The sequence below is a fragment of the Syngnathus floridae genome, chromosome 5 (assembly GCF_059516105.1).
Source record: "Syngnathus floridae isolate MCC-2025c chromosome 5, RoL_Sflo_1.0, whole genome shotgun sequence".
Lineage (NCBI taxonomy): Eukaryota > Metazoa > Chordata > Actinopteri > Syngnathiformes > Syngnathidae > Syngnathus > Syngnathus floridae.
Genome location: NC_142417.1, coordinates 1,352,260 through 1,371,816, shown reverse-complemented (window position 1 = coordinate 1,371,816; position 19,557 = coordinate 1,352,260). Strand labels below are relative to the sequence as shown.

Genomic DNA, 19,557 nt, shown 5'->3' with positions numbered 1-19,557 from the left:
CAGCATCACCCCGCATGAAAACCCCACGCTATAAATGTGCTGTTTAATAATAAACACAATATGTAGCTATTTCCATGTGTTTTTGAACATCGACTGAAAATCCCTCCTTCCTTCACGTTGAGTGAACACCTTTTTTACAGTGTGGGAAAACTGCTGCTTGACACTGTAACAACAGAATCGGATGCTATCAGCGCTTCTCGGGCTTATAAATGTCCATTGGAACATGCAACTAAAGTGCGAACGTGATTCTCAGATATCATCAATCTGGCTTGTACCATTTGTCTGCCTTGTTGAATTTGGAGATCCTATTTCAGGAATAATGCTGATTGTAACTGACTGAGAAATGCTGCCATTTTGGAAATGAACATTTGTCCACTTTTTTGTCACCAGAGCTTTTTGTCACCTTAAAGCACAGGTGTCAAACTCAAGGCCCGGGGGCCAGATACAGCCCGCCACATCATTTTATGTGGCCCGTGAAGACAAATTGTGCATCAAATTCGTGTGTCCATTGCAAATTGTCTTCGCTTTTAATATCTTTTTTTTTACAATATTTGACCAGTTTTTACTCGTCTGATTTGAAAACGAGTTATTTGTTTTGTAGCTTTTACTGTATATAATATGAGGCGTTCATATATTTATTTGGGTTGACAGTCATAATGGCCCTCTGAAAGAAGCTATGACTACAATGCGGCCTGGGAAAAAAAAAGTTTGACACCCCTGCCTTAAAGTAAGAAAGTAGAAAGTAGATGGAACTTTATGAAAACTGGGGGGTTATGCCCCACCCCCTTGCGCTATATGCGCCCATGCTTTTCTAAAAGATGTCATGTCCACGCAGTCGGCTGCAGATCATTTTCACGTGAACAGTAGCACACTTATAATTACCTCTAAATGGTTGAAATGATAGCCAATTATAGTACATTTGGATAACTACAGTCTAACGTTTCGCCGCCACCTCCATTGCTTGTCTCCAGTTTCAACAGTACATTTTTATGTAGTCCATTCTTGGAGTGTGGTTGCAATAGCAAACGCAGCATTGTGTACTCCCGCCTCAAGTTTATCGCTCGTTCTGCTTGACGGTGGGGGTGAGGGGCGCTTGCTGCATTTTAAGGGTTATTTTTCAAGACGCCTCCTCAGCTCCGAGCCTCATCCCTCATCCTGCACATTCAGCTAAATGGGAACCCCTGCAATCTATTGAAATGGTCTGAAAGCATTTATCCACACGGCGGAACATGTTGAAGGTGTCGTGTCGCAGCGACTACGCCGAGCGCCGCCGTATCAAGGGAGGATTTTCTGCTTGTGACTGAAAGCCAAGGGAGGATGTTTGAGCGAGCCACCTTGTTGAGCTGCAGCCGCTGTCGTCTCGAGCGTGAGATGTACAGAAGATATGTATTATTTAATTCGGCGCCGGATTTTGATGACACTTTTCTGCCGTAAGCGATAAGCCTGAGATTGCCAGTAAAAATGACATGCAAATGGTTTCTTTTGTGTTAAGGTCTGGGCAGATGTGGCCCCAAGGAAGGATGAGCGGAGAAAAGAAATGACTTCCTTCTGACAAACTTAATTCACTAATTCCAACTTAATCAGCTGGCAAAGAGATGTCTGTTGAAGTTGAATGAATGTGTCGAGCTGACAAATTTTATTACAACTTGACATCGCATTCATCCTTGCCGTTTTTTTTTTCACTTAGCTCTTCTGACATACTGTATTTTCCCGGATAGCAGTCTCTGACAAACACCAACTCGTCCTCAGACGCATATTGTACTCGACTAAATCAACACAGCAATCTTCTTTTTTCTTTACAATGATTGGGCCGCATGATGTGGAACAGTTCTAAAGTTCAGGAAGTACATAAGGAAGCGTGTGGCCTCCAAGTAGCACCGATGACAAATCATGCCTGCGACCAGCATTTAAATTGGGGACACTTTTGAAAAATGGGGTGAAACTGCAGTACTTGGAGAAAACCTACACAGGCACTGGGGCAACATGCAAACTCCACAGATATGTTACAGGACTGGTGTCACAAATTGGAATTCTAGATCCCTTGCATTATTATTGTATTATTTTAATCAATCTGAAGTCTTAACTTTTAATTCCAAGGGTTAGGCTTCGATTCCAAAACATTTGAGGACCGTGACTCACTCAGGCAAGTGTTGTCGGTGAAGCTCTGCAGGAAGTTGGCGCACTCCTCTTCCTGGTTTCCGCTGCCTTTGCAAGTGCACCAGGGCGAGATGGTCCACTGACTGAAGCTGCTGTCCACATAGTTGGGTGTCATGTCCGTTCCTTCGGATACAAACACATCCACACATTAGGATGAACATGGACGGCCCTCATGGACGATAATGTCCGACATTTATTGCAAATGTTAATAGAAAACACTGCAATTGCATTGTCCTGTTTGAGTTTTCACGGGCGCTCGTAATACTTCATTTCCGATGTAAAGAGGTCATAATGCTTCGGAATATTTTCCGCGCTTCGGGAATTGCGCGCCGCTGGACGACAACAGTGCTGCGGCAAAACACTTTGCTTTTGAAAGGTCTGTCAGCAGGAGTCAGCCATGTCATCCACTTTGTGTGAGCAGCGTGACTTATCTCCTCGCCGTGTGCAATCTATGCACCCGTGCAACTTGTGTGCAAAAAAAAAAAAAAAAATTCCAATTTTGCACGGCGTATAATCTTCGACAAGCCGCCGGACGACATCGCCAAGGTGCCGTTATCAAAATATGTATGCATTAGCTTGTGCACGTTGTTGGAGCAACATTTAATATGGGCAAACAGATGGTCATCAAGTCTTTTAATTAAGTAAACACTCTCTCTGTGCCTCCCTAATTACTTCTCGTAGTAAACTGATGGCCAGGCCGCTGGGGGAGATATGGTAGCCGCCGGGGAAAAGCTGACAGTCTCCTCCTCCGCCTGCTCCACAGGATAAAAAAAAAAAAAAAAAGCAAGAGGAGAGCAACGCAGCAGCGTTTCTTCCTCTCTAGACCACAAACCATCTCCTGTAATCTCTCAGTGCTGCTGACATTTGTGAAAAACATTGTGAGATCTCCTCGCGGGTCGTTTCTTTTCTCGCTCTCGGTCCATCACGGCGGTACTGACCAATGAGCCTTGTGTAGGAGGCCAGGCAGGCTTGGTGATTGTCTTGGTTGGGACAGGTGCTCACTGTGGGTGGGATGCTGCGGCAGTTTGTCTGGAAATCAGCAAGCCTGGACCTGCAAAGTACAAAAGAAAAACACAAAACAGAAAATGGACAGATGCAAAAAGAAAAGTGGTGACAAAAGGTCACAAAATAGACACCAATATATTTTCAGAGGCATAATCTCGTCCATGGAAAATAGAAATCAATTTTACCAGTTAACAAGACAAACAAAAAATTAAAATGTTATTAGTATTTGACAAATGCACACCGCTATGAACAATTAATTTTTCACTGACACTTGCGCTATCACATAATGAGAGGTGACCTTGCTAGTCCATGTTTTTTTAAATGTGCTCTGAAAGTAAAATCATAGGTAGTTTAGAAGCCATGAGAAAAAATAGAAAGTAGGAATGATGATGCTGTATGTATATACCAGCATTAGTTTTTTTCTTGCTACTATCTTGACATTATGCACAACAAAGCCACCAGTAATGAATTAATATAGTATGCGAACGTCATGCTTCTTTTGACCATTTCCAAAATACACTTTGGGCGCCAATCTTGGGTCCAGATAAAAGTGGTCTGTTTGTTTGTTTGTTTTACGGTGTGTTTGCGATAAGAGCTTTAAGACTACTGAAGCCCCCAGGGCGGCATTGCTAATCCACTTAAGTAGCTTTATTGGGAGGAGCGTGTGCAAAGTTACTCTGTCTGTGCTGTTCACATCACTGCTGCCCACTCTGTGAATCACAAAGCGTTGCATTTCACCCACTCCATCTTCTTCTGACCACTTGGAGGATTTTAAACAGCCGTAAATAAGCCATGTCGTTGGAGTTTTAACTATTTAGCTAAAATTAATGAAGCAAATTAAAATGATAGCCAAACAAAGCGATATGAATTATACACGCGCGGAGGGCACAGAATGGTGAGCGATATAATGATGGGAAACACAAGAGCTGTATAAAAAATGCTGCCTTCATAAAGATAAGATGAAAGCGTTCATTCATTGAACAGTTTGTTGTTTAGTATGGGTTGCAATGTTTTGGCTACCTGAATTAGTCACATGAGAAAACACCAGAATATTAGGAACAGGTATAGCAATATAAATGCAATATAATGCCGGGGATGATTTTTAAAATTATGAAAATATTTCTAAAGCGGGTGTCTAATTAATTATGATAAAAAATGATTTTGTAGGCAAATTTAGCATTGCTAATTCAACGAAATCTACTGCGGCAGAACACATCATTTTGGGTTTTATGCATGCAAATAAAGTTCACATGAGTCCAGTTTGAATTTGATTCAGGGCTGAAAAACAAATTCAGTGTGCGTGATATCAACTCAACCTGAGAGATTTCTGGAAATATCATGAGGCTCAAGTTCAGCTTGCATCCAAAATATTGACTCTCCCCAGGTGTTTTTTTCTTTTTTCTACCGCCAGTGCTTGCATTGTATGACGATGAACTCAGAATATGAAATGGAACCCGTTGTGATGTAGTGACTCAACAAATTTCTGTCCGGGGCCAGGCTAAGAGCCCAATACCGGTTCTAAAAACCTCCCACGTAAAAACACCAATCTCCCTCTGCATATATCCTCATCAAAGTTGATAATGATAAAACTACTTTTACATTTGTGTGGCAATTAAAAGCAATATAAACAAATAAGACTAAAACAAAGGCGCAAGTTTCATGCTGTGTTGAAAGCCAATAAATAAAATAGGTTTGAAGGCAAGTTTTAAAAATGAACAATTGGGTTTTTCAAATGCACACCGGGTGGTGGTTCTGTTTTTAGTACCAGCGAGCAAAAAAAAAAAAAGCTTGATCCCCTCTGAGCTTCCGCTTGAAATTGTTACAACCTCGAGAAGTAGCTGGTCAGCTGAACACAGAAGCTCAGAGAGCTAAGGCGCGACGAGACCGTTTATAGATTTGAAAACAAATAGCAGAATCCTTAAATGAACTCTTCAGTGCAGAGTCGGGATACCATTTTTATGATTCACTCTTTGAGTACTGACAGATTGTGATTATGATACCGCTATTTCGTAATATAGCGCCAACTACTGCCGAGGAGTACTTAGGCTAATTAATTTTTGGGGTTTTTTGCCTTAAGTATTGATGGCTGGTATCGTCATACTCGATATTTGAAAATAATGCCAGTATTGGCTCGATCCTGATATCTGGTACAACCTCAGTGTGCAGACACCTAATGGCGGGAGGAGGATCTTACAGTTTGAGGCGGCCTCGTGGTTAAGCATGTCTTTTAATCACAACTCCTTCAACTCCTGTGTGTGTTTTCTCCAGTTTATTTGGCTTCCTTCCACATTATAAAATGATGCTAAATTGTTCATCGATGTGAATGAATGCCAATGGTTCTTTGGTCATCTGTGCCTGACGCACATAAAAATCAGCTGCAATTGACTCAGCTGGATGGATCAAATATTTCCTGTGTTAAATGGTTTTGAAAAACGACCAATTTGAATACAACCAACATCCTGACTGCGTTTGACTTGTATTTCCTCCAAAATTATCATCACATCCTGCTGTTCACTTCCATTACCAAACTACAAATGACTTTTATTGTTACAAAACCCTGCTGTCTTTAACCAGCACGGCCATCCGAGCTGAACGCTTTATGCGTCACTTTGGGATTATTATTATTTTTTTTTTTTGTGCTGTGCAGCCAGTGTAGACAAATTAAAACTGGCGTGTGTTGAGGGGACAATAACCTCTTTTGTTCATGTCTTTTACATGACCATCTACAAAGCACACCTCACAAAAAGGAAATCTTATCTCCAAGATGGTCTTCTCCAGGGGTGCTTAATCATCATAACACTTCAAAACGGATGTGAAAATAATCACCTCATGCACCGACACCGTGCGGACCCCCTGATGATACGTTGCCTTTTAACAAACGTGATGAGTTCATTAGTGAAAGGGAATAAGATGAATAAACTAAATGATTGAAAAATCCTGAGATCTATTTGTGAGATTCTACTGTACTCTTGCGAGAAGCAAAAGAGGATTTCAACAATGCACCATGGCCTGCGACGCCAGCCCAAATGTTCCGCCACCTTTTTAAATATGCATAGCAGCTGCATCACCTTGACGCGGCGTGAGAGCGCTACTCGATCACGAATGCATTGCCGTGTGGCTTTTCTATACATTTCCCAAGCAGCTGGACCGGCTTTGATGAATAATGAGCACTCTTGTGCCGAGGGACTGTCATTGGTGGAAGTTGGTGAGGAGGGAGAAATAATGCAGGGTATTTAAAGCAGGTGAGCCATTGTGGTGAGTGTTACACTTTATCTTAAATCTGGAAGTTAAAAAAAAGTACAAACGGATTTGTTTGGGGGGGGTTATTGGGGGTGACCAGGTTAGTCTGTCCTTCCTTCAGCCTCTGATGTAATTGAAGGAGAAAAAAAAAACCTTCCACTGCATCTCTGTTTGGCATCCTATCAAATCACCTTCAGAGCTTGCACTAGCACGTTCTTTTATTTCACTTGCGAGGGGCGCATTATGTTGTCCCGATGCATTGACCCGACTAAGTGGACCCGTTTCTTCCAACGCTGCCACTTATCTCACATCTAAAGCAACACGGAATCGTTTTGGAATGGGATGCAATCAAATTTGTCTTTGCACGTATATAAGAAGAGAGCAACAAAATTCACTTAACAGTTTCAACCAGACCAAGAGATGTCAACAACAATCATCAACAGAGGGAGACGGAATTAAGTAGCCCGTTGAGTCGCCAAACAGCACCCTGATTCTCTTAAATGGAAAAGAAAAAAGATAAGGAAGGGGGAGGGAAAATAACAAGTCCCAACTATTGTTCTTTTAAGGGAGGGGCACAATAAGAAATTGGAAAAAAACAAATATGTGCGTGTGTGTGTGTGTGTGTGTGCATGTGCATATATACCGTATTTTCCGCACTATAAGGCGCACCTAAAAACAACCAATTTTCTCAAAAGCCGACCGTGCGCCTTATACTCCGGTGAGCCTTATATATGGACCGATATTGAGCCACTACAGCTGGCGTGTCCAAATATATGGATTTATATATGGACAACGTTTTAAAATGGGCCATTCATTGAAGGTGCACCTTATAATCCAGTGCGCCTTATATATATATATATATCATATAACAAAGGCTTCACGACAAAGAGCATCTATGACGCACATTTAAATGGGCTATAATGTGTTTTGTAAGCTAAGGCCAACATAAGTCAAAGCGTTTTGTTTTTTGAAAGCAGAATTCTGTAAGACAATGATGACTTAAAGACAGTAATTTAACGGTTACGGAGGTGCGCTGAGTGTTGGCACAGCGGCGTTCCGGCTTGCGGCACTTTTCAAGGTTTCCAGGGATTTCCATTATAGCGCCACAGAACGCCACTCGCTGCTGAAATTACAGGTTGTCTAGCTCAGAGTTTTTTCTGGTCATTACAGCCACTCAGCCCCCCCAGGGAAGTGTCAGGGGAGCCCCCAGAGCGCTAGACTTCTTCCAGCCAACCTGACACTTTAAACACAGTCATTCCGACCGGCACCGGGCGCATGTCCGTCCAGTCTGGCACTAAGAGAAAACTAATGGCTTTCTCGTTGGATTCTTATTCCAATCACTTGATGGCCCTGACAAACAACGTGAGTCCAATCAGATGAGTGTCAGTCGAAGAAACTATTTCCTTTGGGATGAGACAAAATAGCGATCAGACTGCCCAAATCCTCTAATAGCTTCTAAAGGATGATTATTTCTGTTCAAATGAGAAATTGCCGCTCTCCTCCCTTATCGCCGGTCTTCAGCATATCCAGGCTGTCAGCGCTATCTCGCCATCATCCACCACAAGGCATAACAACGCCGATGACAATGGCGGCCGCCTAATGGGATGGCATAATAGCACTTGGATGAGGCAAATGAAAAAACAAAGGAGGTGCTTTCGATGGCGTCTGCATTTTATCTCCTTTCTATCCTTCAGCCTCAGCCCCTTATCCTCTTGGTCTCCTCAGCCCCTCAAGTAGGCACATTTGCAAACTTGCCATCAAGAAATCGCAGCGCGCCAAAGCAAAATCCGCAACCTTGCCGTGTTTCTTTGTCTCTTTGATTCACATCGGCGGCCAACAATAGGCAACATTGATGGCGCGACTTGTGATGCGTGGCGCGTTACATCAACAATTATTATGGAAAAGGCAAACAAAGCACTCTGACCTTGTGTGGGGAGCAGAAGCGCTATTCTGATTAAAACCAAAACAATAAATCCCTTACATCCCTCACACATGGTTTCATATAACTCATTATCCCTTTTTTCTATGACCGCTATACTTTCCACTGTGACCTTGAGGCTGACTGTAGTTCACCAAGGCCATAGTTGTTAAACTCAAGGCCCGGGGGTCAGATACGGCCCGCCACACCATTTTATGTTGCCCGCAAAGACAAATTGTGAATTGACTTCATGCGGCAATACTAAAATGACAAATTGTCTTCAAACATTTTTTAAATGATTGAACAGTTTGAACTTTGCATGCTACTCCAGATTCCTCCCACATTCCAAACTCATGTAACGTTATTTAAGTGAAGACTGAAAATGTGTGTAGATGTGACCCGGAGTCTGAATGGTTGCTTTTGACCTGCCATTCGATGGCGACCAGTCCATTGTGTGCTTCCAAAGACAGCTGGGATAGGCTCCAGCTCACCTCTGACCCGAGTGATGACTAGAAAATGGTTACCAGTGCTGTAGTAGTTTACAAGCTCTCATCATTGTAAACAACCACAATCACATCATTTCCATTTTTGTCTCTTTAGAGGCAAATTTTTCATTCTGATCTTGTTGCATCTAATTAACTTGTCCAGGTATTTTACACGTTGTGCCTTGTAGATTTATTTTTCTATCGACCGTGCTCGCATCTGCTATTTCTGGCAACGCCGCACTCATTGGGATTCCCAGTCGATTCGAAAAGCGCCATGCGGACAGATGGCGTTCTCTGAAAACACAAGGAAGCTTAGCCATCACATTTTTTCGTGCCCATTTTGTTCGACTTTATGGTTTATTTTTGAAAACATTTACCACAATTCTCCTTACTTGGTGGCCACGTTGACTTGATTGGTTACGGGCAGCTGCGAAATGACTTGGAACCCCATACTGTGTGTTGTGCCGTTTGAATGAATGCTAAATCAGGCAGCCCACGGCAGCTTATTCAAGGTTATCCCTAAAATATTGTCGAAACGCGGCAAGCAAACCTTGCCCACGCAAACAAATGTGCTGGAAAACGTGACAGTGAGTTAATAGCGCGCCAAACAGCTTTTATCACCGGTAATTAAATGACCATTTGTTGTGCATTAAAGCCGCTTTTCTTTTTTTGTTGCCCTCGTCCCAATTAGTGTTTCATATTTCCTAGATCAAATAAGAACAACATTTATTCCAGGATGGTGGTCAACCTCCAATTTGTTTGGATTTTTTGAAACAACTGACTTAAAGTCGGCATCATAAAACCTCAGTTAGCCCTAAACTTTAATTTTGATAAATAATTATAAAAAATTAACACTCCTAGCTGTCAATCAAGTAAAAAAACTGCTAATTTGTTTGATTGAATTGATTAAAAATTGATTTACCACAATTGATGCATTCAAACATAAAGCCAGTAGTACTTCTGTTTTAATGCTTGACGATGTAATATGTTGCCTTTTAAATAAAACTTTCACACAGATATATATATATTTTCGAAGGATTCTGAGAAAATAAAAAAATAAAAATGTCGCCAAAGTTCTGAAATGCAAATTAAGGATAAGAAGGTCTGCTGCAAACCACACAAACACAAACACACACACACACACCACACTGTACTTTAAGATGATAAGTTCTATTTGCATTAATAATAGATATGATATCACCAGAGGAAGTGAACGTGAAGGAAAATAGGAATGCCTCATCAATGATGCCTGCTGTTTACATCGATATTTCCTTTTGATAGTGCGGTTAAGACGGTCAGTGAGCACACGCACACACACGCAGAAGCACATCATGTATTGGAATTAAATGCACTTTCTTTAGTGGAAAGCACCCTCTGTGTTCTTCCGCTCTCTCTTGCCTCTCTTGCATCTTGTTTGCAAGTCTCATGTGCAGCCAGCCTGTCTCACGCTGCCAACAGCAACAGCCCGATCACTGCACAACATTGCAGAAAAACTCTCCATATCAGGCAAAGGTCACCGGTTGACACAGGATTCGTTTTCAAAAGCGGAGTTCTCTACTGCTCGTATACACACTTCATTTGTGATCGTCGAGGGAGCAAGAAAAAAAATAGTATTACAAGTTTTGACACCTAACCAAATATACTCTGCAGATCGAACGTTGTGTTGAGATGAAATGTCATTTTCTTGGAATTTTTTGTGTGTATATGAAAAGAACACCCATTATTTTCATGTGTATGGATAATTTAGACTCTTCATTAATTCTAACACACATTTTGGGAATTTGGGAGGAAGTCGGAGCACCTGGAGAAACAGTTGTTGTTTTTTGGGGCTTTTTGGTTTGAATCAAGAATTTTAAGTCAGTGTGGGAGAGAGTGCCATCTAGAGGAGTGGAAAAATACAAACGGTTCATGAAGCAAATTTGAAGCTTCATTTACTACATGCATGGTGTTTCTATTGGCTCGGTCACTCTGCCTAATGTTTGTCATCAAGCTGACTGAGTGTGTGTGTGTTTTTTTGTGTACCGCTGCTGAAAACCAGCAGGCTAAGCATTCAGTGAGCAAACGAGTGTGGGAATGGGAGAATATACAGTAAATCAAAGCTAGAAGTGTTGAATTGATCCAGCGACCAATCGATAGACTTCACATAGACTGTGAGACTGTTTGGATTCAGAGCGTCATGCGACATTAAAATAGATTGGGAGCTGCTTTGGTTTGACAAGCACGGACATCCAAATAGAGCCTGCTGTCACCGTTGGACTCGGCCGTCCTCAAAGGAGCGTATTTATTTGAAGGTTGAAAAAGCAACAGAGGCGAGCGCTGTGTGTTTTGGTTTGTTTGTGTTGGATTACGGTACAAAATAACATCGTAGCGAACTGCGGCAGAAGTATAGCCGAGTGGAAGAAATGAGTGCTGCTCCATTTAACGTGTGCTTGTGGTCCAGTCCCCAGATCTCTCCTGAATATCAACAATTACCTCCGCAGAGACCGGCTACAAAATGAAATCTCTGTGCACAACGATACCACAACCTTCGCCAATATTATATGTTTTGAAGTCCACTCATTTATATTTTGTTTACAGGGACTTTGGGCTCCACCTGGAAACAATGCAGTGAAATGACTTGAACAAAAAAAAGTATTGTCAAGTTTGAACTTTTTGATGTGAATGAGCGAGTTTTTTTTTTTTTTGCATGACTTTTGACTTGTGCAAGTTGTAACTAGGCCAGTTTGGCTTTTGTGTTTTCAGTTCTTTTGGAAACAGACCAAAAGATAAAAAGATGCCAACAATATTGCACAAAAACTTAAAGGTCATCATGCGAGGCAATATGAGAGACTCTGTGAGCAACTAAAAGCGTGGTGTAAAATCGTAAAAAGTCACAGATGGGCCATCGTCTGTCATTAAAAATGATGCTCCTTGTTTTTGATTTAATTCCTCATTAGAAAAAACCTCACATTGAATCCAATCCCAATTCAAGATGCCTGTCCTTGTTTCCTTTGTCATCTCTGTTTGGAGTTTGATCGATCTCAAGAGAGCGTCCTCATTCTTCTTCTTGTCCTTTTGTGACATCACTACATTTCTGCTCTTCTTCAAAGCATTTGGAATGAAAGAGGCTCAGGCAGGTGAGCTGTGTATCCTGTTTTGAGGTGGATGTCCTCAGGGGGGGAGACAGGCTTGTTGTTAAATGATCGTCCCTAACTTTAATCAACACATCTCCAGAGGGAAGAGCCAAAAAAAAAAAAAAAAGTTTTCCCCCTGGCGTTTTTTTGGATGTGTATTGTTCTGAGTTAACTTTAAAAAAAAAAAAAAAGAAAAAGTTGGTCTAATTTCGAGAAGGTTTCTCTCCAGGGGTTTCTTCACATGGAGCCACCAAATAAAATCGTAATGCCTTGATGCTGTCTTCATTAGCATGACAAATGAGTTGAAATTTGATTTCCTTGTAGAACATATTGGGCTCGGCACAGATTAGGGCCAATGCTGCAGCGTCAATAAATGACCCAGTTAAATGAAATCAGTTGTTTTCCGGGATAAATACAGAAATTGTCTTTTGATGATGTCACTTGGAGGCCATCATCGTATAGCTGAGCACTCGCTGCCATTTCGCCGCATGTAACTAGTGTGTGTGCGCCGAACAATTATATGTGGCTAAGGGCTCATCGAGCCGTTGACCTTTTGTGGCAACAGATAATGAGCTTTTATGTTCTATAACGTCTCTCTCAATACGCAGGTGAACCCCCTGACACTCGGCTGTCGTCAGGTCAAAGAAATAATCTCGGTCTGAAAACAGATTACACGAGGCCCACGCGCAAGCAATTATCAGGACAATCATAAATTGGAGATTGGAATTTGCTGCTTTGGATTGATTTAATGGCAAGAATGTGGCTTTTGATCATCATTTCTGAAAAAATATTGGCTCGACTAAGGTCGCGCAATGTGCACGGCGCTGAAAGTAATCACGAAAGGTCGACGACTAGTTTTGCTTCAATTTGAAATTTGTCATTTTATATCAATACTTCTTATCTGTTTCTGTGGATGAAAAAGTGAAGCGTGGAGAGTCTCTGTTGCAGTCAATGAAATGCGCCTCTCATTGTCCATTAGTTCTCTTCTTTTCTTCTTTGTTTTCATCATATAACAGTTTCTTCTGAATGGTTCATTGAACGATATAAAATAGTATTTGTGGCAGCTAATTTTTTTCCCTAATAGCAAATCTTTTGGTTGCAGCAAGTTTGTGTGTCCAAGGGTCAATTGCCTGGCGCACGTATGCGAGACTCCCACAAATTCTTTTCACAATTGCCCAGTCATGTTCAGCTGTGTAGCTCAATGTGCAGGCCAGAGATTACTTTGATTTCAGCCCAAAAAAGGCGTGTAAACAGAGCATTTAAAAAGAGCCACAAAATGTAATTACACATCGATTATTTTTGCTCGTATGGTACGAGATGTAATCCAGTTAAGTGCACAGGAAATTAGACCCTGGGGAATTTGGAGTTGCAGCTAGCACAACCAAGCATTTATTGCTAAATTAAAGGAGTCTGTTGTGGAATTTAGGTATTTGCGAGGTCACAAACAAATTTAATACATAAATAAAAGGAAATAAAAGGCACACAGTTGTTTTGTAGTGTCAGGAAGCATTCGCATGGACGCATTCGTCCAGTGATGCTCAGGTTTTGTCTAAAAAATTGACAAATTTACCTAAGTTTGAATCGGACATATTTTTCAGATTTTTTTTTTTCTTGCTCCAACTTGCTGTATTCAACATGTAAATGTCACCGAGACGTGGCACTAATGGTTGTATCAGCTGCCTAATCATCTGTCACAGTGGGAAAATGGAAAATTAGCCGTTAATGTCCCCCCCGATGCTTCTTAGACTGGCTTTTATTTTTGGCAGTGGACGTTCAAGGGTCTAGCGCTCCGTCGAACTTCATTAGGCTCTCAAATGAGCTTTTAAATACTTCAAATTATTCAAATGTCCCTTCGTTTTTATGCTATTAGTCTAATGAACTGGCTGGACACACACACACACACACTCACACATTGGAAAGTGTGAAGATCCTTCGAGTTGATTGGGTGAAGAGCACAAAGTGCGTTTTGCCTGTTCTCAACGCAAGCAGACATGTCACGGCTGGCTCGGTGTGAATTGAACGCGACTGTCTGGATCCGACAGAGTCGCCATGGAGTCAAAGTGAGCCACTAATGTTTTTCTTTTCTGCTTAATTGGGCATTGTCTCAACAAGTTAGCCTTACGAGTTCATCCGACCACTAAAGAGCTATGGCTTCCTTTCAAATTGAAATTAGTACGCTTGGCAAAGTTAAGGCAGAAAATCATAAAAACTTCCAAGATGCCACGGGAGGGAGGTAATTGCTGTCGAGGAGTGACTGGCAGAGCCGGTCCCTTTTAGCTCGTTGCCATCAATATAAAATAATAATGATGATGAAGTCAGACGTACCGCGGCTCTTATGTAGAAGTGATTGTAAAGAAAAATTCGCTTTTTGGGGGTCTCCAAGGGGCAACAATACGCTTGCATCTAAATAAATTAGACTGCTGTGAAGTATATTTCAGTAGCTCCATTCTAAACTTTTTTAAAGTATTTTTTTATTTTGTTGGGTTTTATTTTACAAGTAAACTAAAGCCAAATACTTTTTCTGGTATAAAAATTAGTCTACTGAAAGTTTTTTGACTGTTAATGACTCTGTAAGTGCGCTTCAAATGGATATATATTTTTAAATAATAGTCCAAAACACCGGTGTCCAACTCCAGGCCCGGGGGCCAGTTCTGGCCCACCATATCATTTTATGAGGCCCGCAAAAGCACGTTATTTGCATGCAGTGAGGCTGAAATGATGCAAAATCAATACATCCATCCATTTCCCATTATTGATCAGGTCGAAAGGTTACCTACCGGTCTTCTCATTTATGATTGAAAAATGCCAAATTAGCCAAACGGGTTGCTAGGTTTTCTGGTCTAAATTTCAGACACCAAAAAGTTTCACCTCATGGACCTTCGAGCCAATTACGGCTGTGCGGACGTACAAATTCGATTCATCTTGATCGTATTCAAAAAGATCATTTTAAACATAAATACCCTCCGAGTAGATGAAAGTAATCATGCTTCAATTCACAAAGCTTCGCTTCGCTTCCTGCTCGCATTCTCAGCCCCCCGATTGGTAGCTGGATGAACCTCAGCCAATTGTCATTCATGACTTTCAATAGTGCATGTTTTGGAATGAGCCGAAACCGACAAGAGAGGATTTTGTATCAGACGACCCTTACGGATGAATGATACATGATTTCCTGTCGTCACGGGGGCTCTTGCCAGTGGCGTAGCTTTAAGGGCTGCCTTTGAAAGATGCTGGCTGTGTTCAAAATAAGAAAAAAAAATATATAGTAGTGGTGTCTAAGAATTTTTGGTTGTTGTAATTTTGGACCCAGTTGAGTTTTCCAAAGAGTCAAAAAATGATCACTGCACTGGTGGACCCAGGAAGCCTTACAGCTCCATTAATTAGAGGATGCTGAGACCAAAGTTGCCCAAGGCCCTGGCAAACGTTCCGATGCCCCCACGTAACGAGAGCTCATCACCCATTGGCTGAACCTTTCCCGACCCCTCCAAACTCACTTGCAGAGAGAGTCCTGGCGGCAGACCGCCTTCAGCTCCAGGCAGTTGGGTTTCTCCTTCTCTTTATAGGAGCAGTCGGGCACGATGGTCTGGCGGCGGCGCTCGGCGCAGCCTTCCGTCTGGCAGGGGCAGAAGAGCAGGCGGTGGCTGAACTCGGCCGGCACGCGGTCCAGGAAGAGCCGCAGGGCCTTGTGGCAGCGTTTCTTGTTGCAGGTTTCCCCCTTGTTGGGGTCCTCCTTGCTGCAGGTGGCGATATAGGCCGAGCGGTGCCGCTTGCAGGTGCCGTTCAGGTTGCAGGCTTTAGCCGCGTCCAGGCAAGGGTTGCACGTTCTCTCGGCGTCGGCGCAGTGGAAACCCTTCGGGGCCACTGTGAGCATTCCTAGAGGGAGGTGCAAAGAGAAAGAGGATTTTAATTGGCGTTGTGACGTCGTGGGTCAGTTTCGCACAATGATGTCATAGATAAAGCCAAGAAACTTATTTGACATTCAAAAAAATCTCACACAAATATGGATCTCATTTGTAGGCTGTGAATGTGCGCGGGGATGTTTCTGTACCCAAACTCAGCTAGGATAGCCTCCAGCTCACCCGTAACCCAAATGAAGACAAGCAATATCGAAAATGGATGGACGGGATTGTCACTTTGATGAAGTTTTTCCCCCACTCCGGAAAAAACGCGGTCGGACAAACAAAAGCTGTTTGCAACAAATGCAATAATAACCAAGAGATACACATCGATACTAGGTCAACACCTACGATCCATTATAGATCACAAGAGGCTTGGCAGCAAAGTCAACAAACAGAGGGCTGATCCTTGCGGCTGTGGTCAACAGGAAGTTGATTCCTCAATAACATCAGAGATTGTCTCTGCGAGTCACTGGAGAGACAACTGCTGTACATCTGCTGCAAAGGAAATATTGATTTCATCTGTTGAACACCCTGAGAGAAAAAATAGAAATGCTATATTTCAAATATAGGTTAATCTTCAGATCATGAAGCAACAGTCAGTAGTGAGCAAATACATATTTGAACTTTGACTCAAAACTCACAAATTAATTGATTAGGGTCTTAGCATGAGGCAGAATCGTTTATTATTATTATATTTATTATTATATTTATTAAAATATATATGATTTTTTATCATTTATTTATTTGTAATTCCCGTACATTTATTATTAAATGTATTATATTTATTAAAATATTTTTTTAATCATTTATTTATTTGTAATTCCTGAAAATATGATCAAGGCTTTTTGCTGACTGACGCGTTAATTCCACGGTTGCAACGCAGGATAAAAACTAAAGTCACAAGTCAAATCAAAGTACCCAAAATACAAGGCTCCGAACATCTCCGACTTTGTTGTGCTAGCCGCTATTTGGTTGGTAAACGATTAAACCCGCCTCTGTTTTTCAAGCGTAATGACAGACCCAAGCAGTGTAATTAACCCCGATATTTGTGGATAACAGACGATGCCATTAGGTGTGCTGCTTCTTACCACAGGGCAGGAGGAAAAAAATGGCACACCTTTTGTCGCCCCTTCACTTGTATTCAAGCAATATTAGAGGATTTAACCTCTTTCCCCCTGTAGATAATGATATTTCAGAGGTCGTGGCGCGGCGCCACGCTGACACCCAGAGAGATTCATCTCTTATTCAACAGAAGCAATCTCACACTGTGTCTATCAGAAAGCCTGCAGCAGGAAGAAGACCATTTGTTTTTTTTGGAATGGTACGCATTGTTTTCAAGCGCTGTATCGTACAATATCAATCCCGCAAATGGGGTTAGGTGGAACACAAGTGGGAGAGGAAATAAGAAGACCCCTGAAATTAATTATTTGGTGTGTTCAGATCCCGCTCGGATAAAAACGAAGCCCGCCGCTGTTGAGAAAATGCACCAGGGCAGTTCAAGTATTTCATCACAGACAGAAGAACGTATAGTAAATCTTTCTTTCCATTAAGTAGCTATCATTTCGATGTATCAAGGTTAAATGGAGGAGGTAGTTTGGAGAAAAAAAAAAAAAAATAAGGACAGGAGAGAAGATGCATGTTACTGTATGTGCTTGTTTCTGAGTCACCCTTCGAGGTGAGCTTTGTCACTGGCTGCTCTCACATTGACATGCTCATTTTTGTCAATAAATAAGATAAGTCAAGACTTGGGAAACTGGAGATGACAAGTTCTAGACTCACAAGCATTCGGTTCCTGCTTTTTTTGGACTGCATTTTCTTCCCAGACTTATCCGTTTTTTGTCCAGGCAGTGGCGTACAAAAGTTGGTGGCGATGGGGCATTGCCACCCCCCCCCCACTGAATTCACAGCACACCACCGACATCCCATAAAAAAAATTCAATGGCACCAATGAAGTTTCCTGGTGTACAGTTGTGGGTTGCCAACTGTAGTTTATTTTTGGCAATTTCAGTCAGATTTGGTTGTCTCATTCTGTATGTCAGGTCTTAGTATTGAGCAGGAAGGGATGATTATCATCAATCAAGAAAGTTCTTTCAAGTTCCCTTCCCTAGTCCTCTCCAAAGGTGAACCGATTCTATTCTGGCAGGATTTAGGGTGTCTGAGAAAGGATTGGCGAGGCCGAAGGAGGAAGGCCCCCCGCCCGCCCGACCGAGGGCCTTCTCAAATGGGACGGTGGTCCAGCTGGATGAGAGCTTTCCATGGCGCTTGTCCAGTTACATTGATGAATTGCCGCCCCTAAATCTCCCCTGACCATCTGCAGGCTCTAATGTTGGCCACTGGGGGTCCACCAGGAGGAGGTGGATGAACTACAAAGATTATTCCGAGTTGAACTTGTTTTTCTTTCGCAACGACCACTGACTGTGGAGTTGAGCTTGAATTTGGTTCCAAAAAAAAAAAAAAAGTCCTGGGGTGAATGTAAGACACAAAGCTCACTTCCTGGCAGTGCGGCAGTTCTCCGCACTCACAAACACACACACACTCAGGATGCACTCGGAACAGCAGGAGGGAAAAGGGAAGGAAGCAAAGATTGCATATGGGAGGGGAAAAGTGCAGTATTGTGTTACTAATTGATTTTCCGAGTGCATTTCAAAGAAGGTTTGTTTTGCTATAACGCAAGAGGGAGGCTGTTGATAAGCTAATGATAAAAGACATATAAAATGGAAAAAGCTTTCAGCAGGCAGATGGCTGTTGGTCATGACAGATAGAGGGGATGTGATGAGAGGATTGCCACTTAAGCACGCACACACACACAAACACACACACACACACGCACGCCAAGGAGAGAGTTCAATTAATTCCGACTAATTCAGGAAAGATGTGTGACTCCTGCTCCTAATAATTAACCCAGCCCATCAGCGGTGCAATCAACAGCTCTCATCGCTGCACTCCACACATACCTATTAACTTAGCTTGCCGACGGCTGTGGCAAACATTACCGGGAAAGTGTGCGAAGCTTTCGGAATAAATGAACAGCAGCTTGATGTACTGGTTAATGGATGTTCTCATTATCCCCCCCCACCACAAAATCCAGTTTGAAATTTTACAGACGGATATTTTTCGCATTATGCACTATCATTTGACGTCATAATTAATGTAGCGTTCTCCGAACCAAATATCCATTCATATTCATTAACGTGATTCTATGAAGTCTCCCCGTAATTATTTGGAAAAACCTGTTGATGTCAATAATCAAGACGTGGATTAGTTCGTGTTTAAAACTCAGTGGCTTGAATTTAAATTACACATCAGCCACTGCAGGGGGGGAACACAAAGCTAACAATTATTTTCTTACTGTTGATCTAACGTGATTTCCCGCTCTTTGGGGTAATCCATCCATTTGACTCCTAGTAGGCTTTTAATGGGCGTCATGCCAGCTTAATGGAAACAAACTAACCCTCATTTGCCTTTTAGTAGCCACGTAGAAGACGTGGGGAGTGAATTGGAGACAAGGTAAAGATGCCGTGAGACATGTTGAACGGCTCAAATGTGATTTCAGATCGCTGCGGGAACAGCGAAAGAGGACGGCTGAAAAGAAAGCAAGATCACGGTGAACTGTTGTCAAAAGGAGATGAAGAAAATGTTCTCTGTATCTGAAATTGGACGTTTTCACCTTTCTCGCTTTTCCCCCCCCCCCTAAGAGACTCATCCGGCCCAAGTAACGGCATTCCGTCAGCCTAATTTGAAAC

At 42.2% G+C, this 19,557-nt stretch overlaps 1 protein-coding gene and 1 long non-coding RNA gene across 2 annotated transcripts in view; one reads left to right on the top strand and one right to left on the bottom strand.

Annotated features, from left to right (window-relative positions):
- Positions 1–19,557, top strand: part of LOC148397350 (uncharacterized) — an 80,779-nt gene that overhangs the window by 28,260 nt on the left and 32,962 nt on the right. The gene's annotated exons all lie outside the window — the stretch shown is intronic.
- LOC148397352 (GDNF family receptor alpha-2-like) overlaps positions 1–19,557 on the bottom strand; it is a 44,698-nt gene that overhangs the window by 6,635 nt on the left and 18,506 nt on the right. The window contains exons 4-6 of the mRNA XM_088377454.1: positions 15,410–15,788; positions 3,096–3,208; positions 2,140–2,280 (exon numbers count right to left, since the gene is read on the bottom strand). Of these exons, the coding sequence (XP_088233580.1) occupies positions 2,140–2,280; positions 3,096–3,208; positions 15,410–15,788 (633 nt within the window). The remainder of the gene's footprint in view (positions 1–2,139; positions 2,281–3,095; positions 3,209–15,409; positions 15,789–19,557) is intronic.